General features: G+C 33.6%; 1 protein-coding gene across 1 annotated transcript; it reads left to right on the forward strand.

Annotated features, from left to right (window-relative positions):
* Positions 1–1,601: 1,601 nt before the first annotated feature.
* Positions 1,602–5,915, forward strand: LOC104901478 (glutamate--tRNA ligase, cytoplasmic-like). Its single transcript, XM_010689068.3, has 6 exons — positions 1,602–1,732; positions 1,823–1,910; positions 2,410–2,563; positions 3,200–4,314; positions 4,434–4,904; positions 5,033–5,915. Exons 1-6 carry the CDS (start codon positions 1,602–1,604, stop codon positions 5,255–5,257), a joined length of 2,184 nt encoding a protein of 727 aa, XP_010687370.1. The 3' UTR covers positions 5,258–5,915.
* The last annotated feature ends 2,456 nt before the right edge of the window (positions 5,916–8,371 follow it).

An 8,371-nucleotide genomic window follows, 5' to 3' on the forward strand; every position in this document is an offset into this window, starting at 1 on the left:
AAAAGTGGGTTTACTTGTGCTTTGACCTAAACTATGTTCATCCTAATAATAATAGTAATAATAATGAGTAAAGCTATAATAAATAAAATAATATATAGAAACAACAATAATAATAATACTTAATAGTAATGATATATATTTAAATAATAATAATAATAATAATGATAATAATAATAATATTAATTATTATTATAATAATAATAATAAGAGTAATTAGTAAATAAATTATACCACATAATAATAATAATTTAACAAATGGTTATAAAAGAATGGAGCTGAACTGAACTTATTGGAGCTGAACTGAACTGAACTTATTGGAGCTGAACTGAACTAAAGTGAACTGAAAATAAGCTGGGGAGAATAGGCCCTTAGTAATTAGTTAATTTTTACCAAACACATTTATAAAAAAAAGTTGTCAAATCAGCAGTCAAATCTGCTGAACAGAAAGTTAAAACTCTAATAGCAAACTCTAAACTCTAACAGCTAAACTCTAAACTCTATTTGCCAAACATGGCCAAAGAGAAAGAAGAAAGAATGAAGGAAAAACCTTCAAAAAAGAAGAAAAACCTAGCGACGGAGGCTAGGAAAAAACCCTCCTAAGGACAGGCCCGGTTTTGAGGGTAGGCGGGGAGTGCCACCGCCCAGGGCCCACGATTGTGTGGGGCCCAAAAAAATTAACTATGATCAGTTTCCCTAATTGCTGCACATATTCTTCCATATTCCCGTTGTCAAACTTCATAACTACTTCAATAATTAGTGCTTCAATCCACAAATCATCCATTTATTTCACTACTTCCAAAGTTCCAATGATGTTCAATGAAAATTGTTTGACTTCTCCAATTTAGTTTTTGATTACCAAAATTCTAAATTTTCTATTTCCAAATTTCAAATTTTGAACATCATGAAAAATATCCCTCCATTTCAAAATATAAGATACGTATGATGTTCGAGGTCAGACTTTGACAGTTAATTACTCTCAATTTATATTGATAAAATATTTTTTTTAAAAATATTATTATAATATTTTTCAAGACGGATCCAACGGTATAATTTTATTATTTTTGTTTACCATATTATGAGAGATACTTTTAATCAAATCAAATTTTCGTAAAGCGTAAATACCTTAAATTAAATTGTGCTATTTTTGTGCAATTTTTAATAATATTATGTGCTTCTTTTTTATTCGTGTCATTAACAAAATATAGATTATAGTTTTAGGTACGAAAGCTTTAATTATATGACCTATAAAATATTAGGATCGACTTTATTTTCAAGTCTGTCTAGGGCCCATAAATTATCAGGAACGGGCCTGCCTAAGGAGAAACCCTAGAGAGAAAAACCCCTCCTAAGGAGAAACCCTAGAGGGAACTTTTCGAGGAAAGATTTCTTTGCCAATTTCGAAAAGTTGAAGGAAGACTAATTTTACTTTTGTAAGTTTTTAAGATATATACATTTTAGTATACCATTAGATATTCGAGTAAGAATTTATTTTCAGAAAAATCCAGATTTTGGGGGTTTTTTTATTCCAAAATGTTATCTTTATTATAAATTAAATAAATGATCGTTGGTCGCATGTTTTGTAAGGCGAAAATTTTGGAGCAATGGAGATGAAGCTTTTGTATGCGGTTGATAATCCTCCCCTCCCCGTCATTGCTGCTTGTAGTATTAGGAGAATTTCAATGATGGATTCACTCCCATCCTCCAGTGCTCCCTCGTTTATATTGCCAGATGGGTAAATATTGAATTTTGTTATTTCATACTATTCATATTCATACTATGTTGTTTTAATCTCGGTTATTATGAATATTTTGATGTAATTTAGATCGAAGATTGAAGGAACATTTATTATTCTGCGATATATTGGACGAAGAATGAACCTTTATGGCAAGGGTGTTTTCCAGTCTGGACAGGTAGCTGATTTCACTTGATTTTCCAGGCAAGTAAGAACTGATGTACATATATTTTTGTTCAGAAAAATAAAAAAAGAGTGTTGCTACGCCTACTAGGCCCTAAATACATATTTTTATACTGTATTTTATACCTTCCCGTTTCATTCCTCTTCCTTCTCTTCCCTCACTTGAATTTCCCTTCTTCTTCCCTGAAAAGTTTGAGCTTTGCCAGGTAAGAACTGATCTACATATGTTTTTGTTCAGATCATAAAAAAAGCAGTAATTCTTGTCTAAAAAGTAGTAAACTATTGGGACCGAAAAGCATCACTCATTACTTGTTTTCATCAATATACTACCTTTTTGTAGTAAATGTACTATTGCTGTCTTTGAATATACCACCAAAAATTGTTCTGAACAAAAAAATTTGAAGATGGTTCTGATTTAAGCATTTCTCGTAAAGTCTATAGCTTCAATTCTATTTCAATGCTAATATTTCCTGTTTTTGTATGTCTATGTTTAGGTTGATGAGTGGCTAGACTATATACCCATCTTCTATCAAGCCTCTAAATTTGAAGTAGCTTGCAGCTTTGTAGATACTTTTCTCTCCACGTCATCCTTTTTGGTCGGTTGTGATTTATCAATTGCAGATCTAGCCTTATGGTCAGCTCTTTCAGGTAAGATTCTACGATTATAAATATTTGACCATGAAATTGGATGTGTTCTCTGAAATAATGCTGCCTTGTATTGTTTTGATTTACACGTTTTCCAAAAGTTCATTTGCATATTCTTGTGTACAAAAGTTCTAATTCTACTTTGCAAAGATACGTTTTTGTTGTATAGCTCATACTCAATTATTTTATACCAATTTTTATTAACTAACAGAGGAGATAGCACACATCCTATGAAATTACTTGAGCATGTAACAACAAAAAAATGCCTTCTAACGATCACAACTCTCCACACAAAAATACGGAAACAAACAAATAAAACCAAGAGCAATTTCTAGAGTATAGTAACCACTGCAAGGAGACTGCATAGTGTTTGAACATACTTAATGTGAACATTACATAAACTGCAACAATACCTCAAAAGCTGGGCCCAAACATGAAAACATAACACATTCATGCTCTGCAGACTGCAGTAGCTTGAGCAAGAACACCACATAATATGATCATTCTCTTTTAAGTTAAACAACATTAGGAGAGATGCTGGATTCTTTGCATTATCCATAATTGTTATTAATGTTGTTGTAAGTAAAAATAACTATGTATTATTTGTTGTTCACATCAACTACTATTTGCTTCCTACAGAAACTAGTCAAAGGTGGGGAAGCTTGATGAGATCTAAAAAGTACAAGAATCTTGTGCGCTGGTACAACTCGTTGATGCATGAATATGCTACATCCTTGAATCAGGTTCTGAGAATGGTTGTAGGAAATAGAAAGCCAAGCACGGGAATTTCAACAGATTCAAATTCTAAAAGTTTATCCGGAATTTATTCAAATGGTGTCACTAGTGAGAAGACTAACACACCTAGCTCTAGCTTGCCTGAAATTGATCTTCCTAATGCCGAAGTTGGGAAGGTTTGTCTGCGATTCGCACCTGAGCCCAATGGATATTTGCACATAGGGCATTCAAAAGCAGCCTTACTAAATAAGTATTTTGCTGATAAGTATGAAGGCCGCCTAATTGTTCGTTTGGATGACACAAATCCAGCTAAAGAAAGCGACGAGTTTGTGCAGAGTCTTCTCAAAGATATTGATAGTCTCGGCCTTGTTTATGAAGTTATAACTTACACATCTGATTACTTTCCTCGGTTGATGGAGATGGCTGAGAAATTAATCCGTGAGGGTAAAGCCTATGTGGATGATACACCAGTAGAGCAAATGAGGACAGAAAGGGATGAAGGGGTTGAATCAAAGTGCAGGGGTAATACTCTAAGTAAGAACTTAGAATTGTGGAAGGAAATGATTGCAGGATCTGAAAGAGGCATTAAGTGTTGCCTTAGGGGTAAGATAGACTTCCAGAATCCAAACAAATGTCTTAGAGACCCGGTTTATTACAGATGCAATCTAGTTCCTCATCATCGGGTTGGATCCAAATATAAGGTTTACCCAACCTATAACTTTGCAAGTCCGTTTGTAGATGCTTTGGAAGGCGTAACACATGCACTTAGGTCAAATGAATATCGTGACCGTGATGCTCAGTATCACTTGATCCAGAAGGATATGGGAGTTAGAGAAGTTTGTTTTTATGAATTTAGCAGATTGAATATGGTCTATACACTTTTAAGCAAGCGTAAGCTTCTGTGGTTTGTGCAAAACGGAAGAGTTGAGGGATGGGATGATCCTCGTTTGCCAACTGTGCAAGGGATGGTGCGTAGAGGTCTTAAGATCGAGGCATTGGCCCAATTCATACGTGAGCAGGTATAACTTGTGTTACTTTTATTTTGTTCTGCGGAAAGCTGTGTTGTATTGACTGAAATGCTGTTATACGTTAGTGTAATCTATGCAAGTTTCAAGCCTTTTCTTTTCTTGTACTGCAGCGGGCTTCCACAAATCAAAATATGATGGAATGGGACAAATTGTGGTCCATAAATAAAAGGATTATTGATCCTGTTTGTCCTAGACATACTGCTGTGCTTGAGGATCGTCGTGTTATAATTTCCTTAATTGATGGCCCAGTGGAGCCTTTTGTGCGCATTCTACCTCGGCATAAAAAGTTGAAAGATACAGGAGATAAATGCATATATTATACCAAAAATGTATGGATTGACTATGTTGATGCTTTAAGCATCTCTCTTAATGACGAGGTGACTTTAATGGATTGGGGAAACGCCATCATTAAAGAGATGAAGAGGGATGAGACAGGCACTATTGTGCAGTTAATAGGAGTATTGCATCTTGAAGGATCTGTTAAAGCAACGAAGCTGAGGCTGACATGGCTTCCTGAGATGGATGAATTAGTCAGGCTTCAACTTGTGGAGTTTGATTATCTCATTACGAAGGAGAAGCTGGTACTTGCTAGATAACCAGTCTCTCAAATTGGTTATTATTTATTTATTTTTCTTCTGTCATTTGTATCTTGACTGAATTCATTTCCTCTCTACCTCAGGTCAAAAACAACAAAAAGAAAGGAAATGAGGAAAAGATGCAAGATGAGGAAGATTTTCTCAAGACACTTAATCCTGTCACCAGAAAGGACACCTTGGCACTCGGGGACTCAAACATGCGGAATTTGAAATCGGGAGACATCATACAATTGGAAAGAAAGGGTTACTTCAGATGTGATGTTCCATATTTGAGACACTCAAAGCCAATGGTTCTTTTTGCGATTCCAGACGGAAGGCAGCGTAATGTTGTCAAGTAACGCATTCAGTCCGCTGTGCTGATAAACTCATCTTAGTTTTTATCTACTAACTTATTTAATATAAGAGGACCATTATAATATTTCCCAAATTCAAAATGTCTATTGGTTTTCTCAACAGCTTGTTCATTAATCCTGGAAAATGTAAGGATATTAAGTCGTCTCCACCTCTGGATGATTTTCGCTGCTCCACTCTTCATCTCATAGCATATCATTGTTCTACTGTGTTTCCATCTGTTTTTTTTCTTTTTTTTTTTTGGTTAAGGAGAAACAAACCAAGAGTGACCCCTAGTATAGGATTAGTTTACAACATCTTTTCAAATGATGGTAGAAAACAAATTAGAAGAAAACCAATACAAAAGCGAAGGGGCATCAATGACTCCTATGAGCCATAATGTCTGCCACTTGATTAGCTTTTTGATCGACGATAGCAATGATTAATAGACGCCTCTTGAAACTTTTTTAGCTCCTTCAAATTATCCACAATCAAAAAGCTAATTTCCTAAGGAATCTTCCAACATTGTCGAATAGAGTTGATAATAACCAAATTATCCCCTTCAACAAGAGAATCTATACAAATATATTAAAAAAGCGTGCGAAAAAAGTCTATGTGCCACGTGGCACTCTCCTCACATTTCTAATGCAAATGTTTTATGTCTATGTGTACTCCTCACTTTTAAAAAAAATGTGTAAGTGCAAGGTATCGAACACGTGACTTTTGAAATGAAAAGTAAGAGCTTAATCATCAATATACTATGACTTTGTTGTCCAATATTTCAAATAAAATATGATAAATTTTTGTAATAATTATAATTAACCAAAAAGACTCAAACAAATATATAAATCTCTAACTCTTATTACGTAAATTACAAGAGAATATTGATATCATATTCTCTTGCAACAATTCCTTTTAGGTATTGTTTTCAAACTCAAACCTTTCAATTCTTTTTTACTTTTCACGTCGTAACATGAATTTTTCAATTTATTAATGGATAACAAATACGAAAAGTAGCATAATAAATTATGAAATTTGAAAATAATAACATTGTTTTATTGTAACTGACCCGAAGCATCGCCCGGGCAAAAATAAAAAGTTAACACTAAAAAACTGAGTTGCCCTAACAACTTCTCAAAGCCCTCAAGCCTCTGCCTTAACAATGAAGCAATCTGAAGATAACGTCATTGCCCCCAAAAGACAAAAATCACCCAAATGATTTCGGATAGTGAAACCAAACGACGCTTGACCATTCTCCAATTTGAAGCCATCAAAATTAAGCTTAAACCACATGTTCGAAGGGGGGGGGGGTTTCCAGCAATATTACCCATACACACAAGAGTCTACTTACCCCGAGAAGAAGCAACATCACAAACATCCTCAGTCAGATGAGAACACTTCCAAACTTTAACAAACTTTGAAATCGAATAACCCAACATAATTAGAAACAACCTCTTGAAAAATGATTTTATTGCGTTGGAACCACACAAACCACCATATAAACAAAAATGAAGAAGATCTTAAGTAGAACACACATATCTAACATGGTTTAAACTATCAATAACATTATCTGAGAAAGGCACTTGGAAGAAAAGACCAACCAAATAAATCATGAAGCACCGTTATCACATCTTGAGTAAAAAGACTAAATAAAAGATGATTCACATCCTCCGAGTGAAAATTACAAAAACAACATTTCTGAAGAAGAATCTATGAAATTTTTTGGAGCCTAATTTTAGTAGGCAAATAATCCTGGCAAACTTTTCATAAATTTTTTATTTTATTTTAGGAGGAATAGGGAACTTCCAAAGCCAAATAAAAGATTTTCGAGACGGGAAATTGCTAAACCTTGCACCAACAAAGCGCCAAATTTCATAGAATACTCTCCATTTGGAGTAAGCCCCAAACAAGATAATCATCCTCAGATGAAGACGAAAGAAAAATACCAAAAATAGCCTAACAAACATCATCAGGGACTACATCCGCCAATAAAGTCTTATCCCATTTTTTATACTCATTAATAACCCTACATACCTTAATATGTTCCATTCAACCACCAAAGTACAAATAAACAAAATGGGATATAGGAACACCCAATTTTCATCCCAAAAAGAAATATTACTTTCAGAGTTAACAATCCAACAAGAACCTTTCTTAAAATATCTCTAACAAACATTAAATTTTTGCATTGTCATGAACAATTACTAGAAGAAAAATACTCAAAAATTGAATATCCCTTAAGATACTTTTTAGAGATAAGCTCAACCCATATATCAATAGAATTATTTACAATTTTCGATAATAACTTCAATTGTAAAGTTACATTATTAACATTCACTTTAGAAACCATAAGCCTCCATACTTTTTAGGAATACAAATTCTATCCCAACTAATAAGATTTGTCAAACCAAACTCAGGACTTTTATTCCAAAAAAAATTCCTATAATTTTTATCTTACTCTGTAATCCCCCACAATTTTAAAGGATTTTCATAAACATATTAAAGTATTTATGTAGTTATATTTAAATCCAAATGAGTTTGGAAAATGATTTGACTTTTTAAAAAAAGGGTTGACTATTTTTAAAAGTCAACTAAAAATATTTTCATAGCTTAATAAAATTTAAAATGTTTTAATTAAGCATGTCTTAATAAAAGTTTAAATATTAAAAGTATTTTGAAAAAGAAGTTTAATGGAATCGAAACTCCTAAAAAGATAAAAAGGAAAAGAAACCTGTTGATGATTAAAGTCCTAAGTTGATCATCTTATTAGTCATCAAATCTTTTTACATCTTATCTCTTTTCCTAAACCTAAAAGGATTAGCCTTTATGTAAATATCCTAAAACCCAATTATTTTATCCCACACAATTATTTTATATACATCACGCCATTCAGTTTTTCTTCCTCCTCTCACCCGACTTTTTCTCTCTCCTCTTTCCTTGTGCGTGATTTCCATATTTTCCTCTCAAAGCTTGTTTCTTCTTCGCTAAGTAACGTTTCTTGTTGAACAAGAAACGTCACAAATATTTTCTTGGGCCAAGACCTTGCTGCCGCCGGTCCTTCTTGCTGTCACTACTGCCGGCTCTCTTTTCCTCCTTGTTGTGGTTGTTTTCTTTTCTTCTTC

This window comes from Beta vulgaris, chromosome 8, assembly GCF_026745355.1.
Source record: "Beta vulgaris subsp. vulgaris cultivar EL10 chromosome 8, EL10.2, whole genome shotgun sequence".
In the NCBI taxonomy this organism is placed as follows: domain Eukaryota; kingdom Viridiplantae; phylum Streptophyta; class Magnoliopsida; order Caryophyllales; family Amaranthaceae; genus Beta; species Beta vulgaris.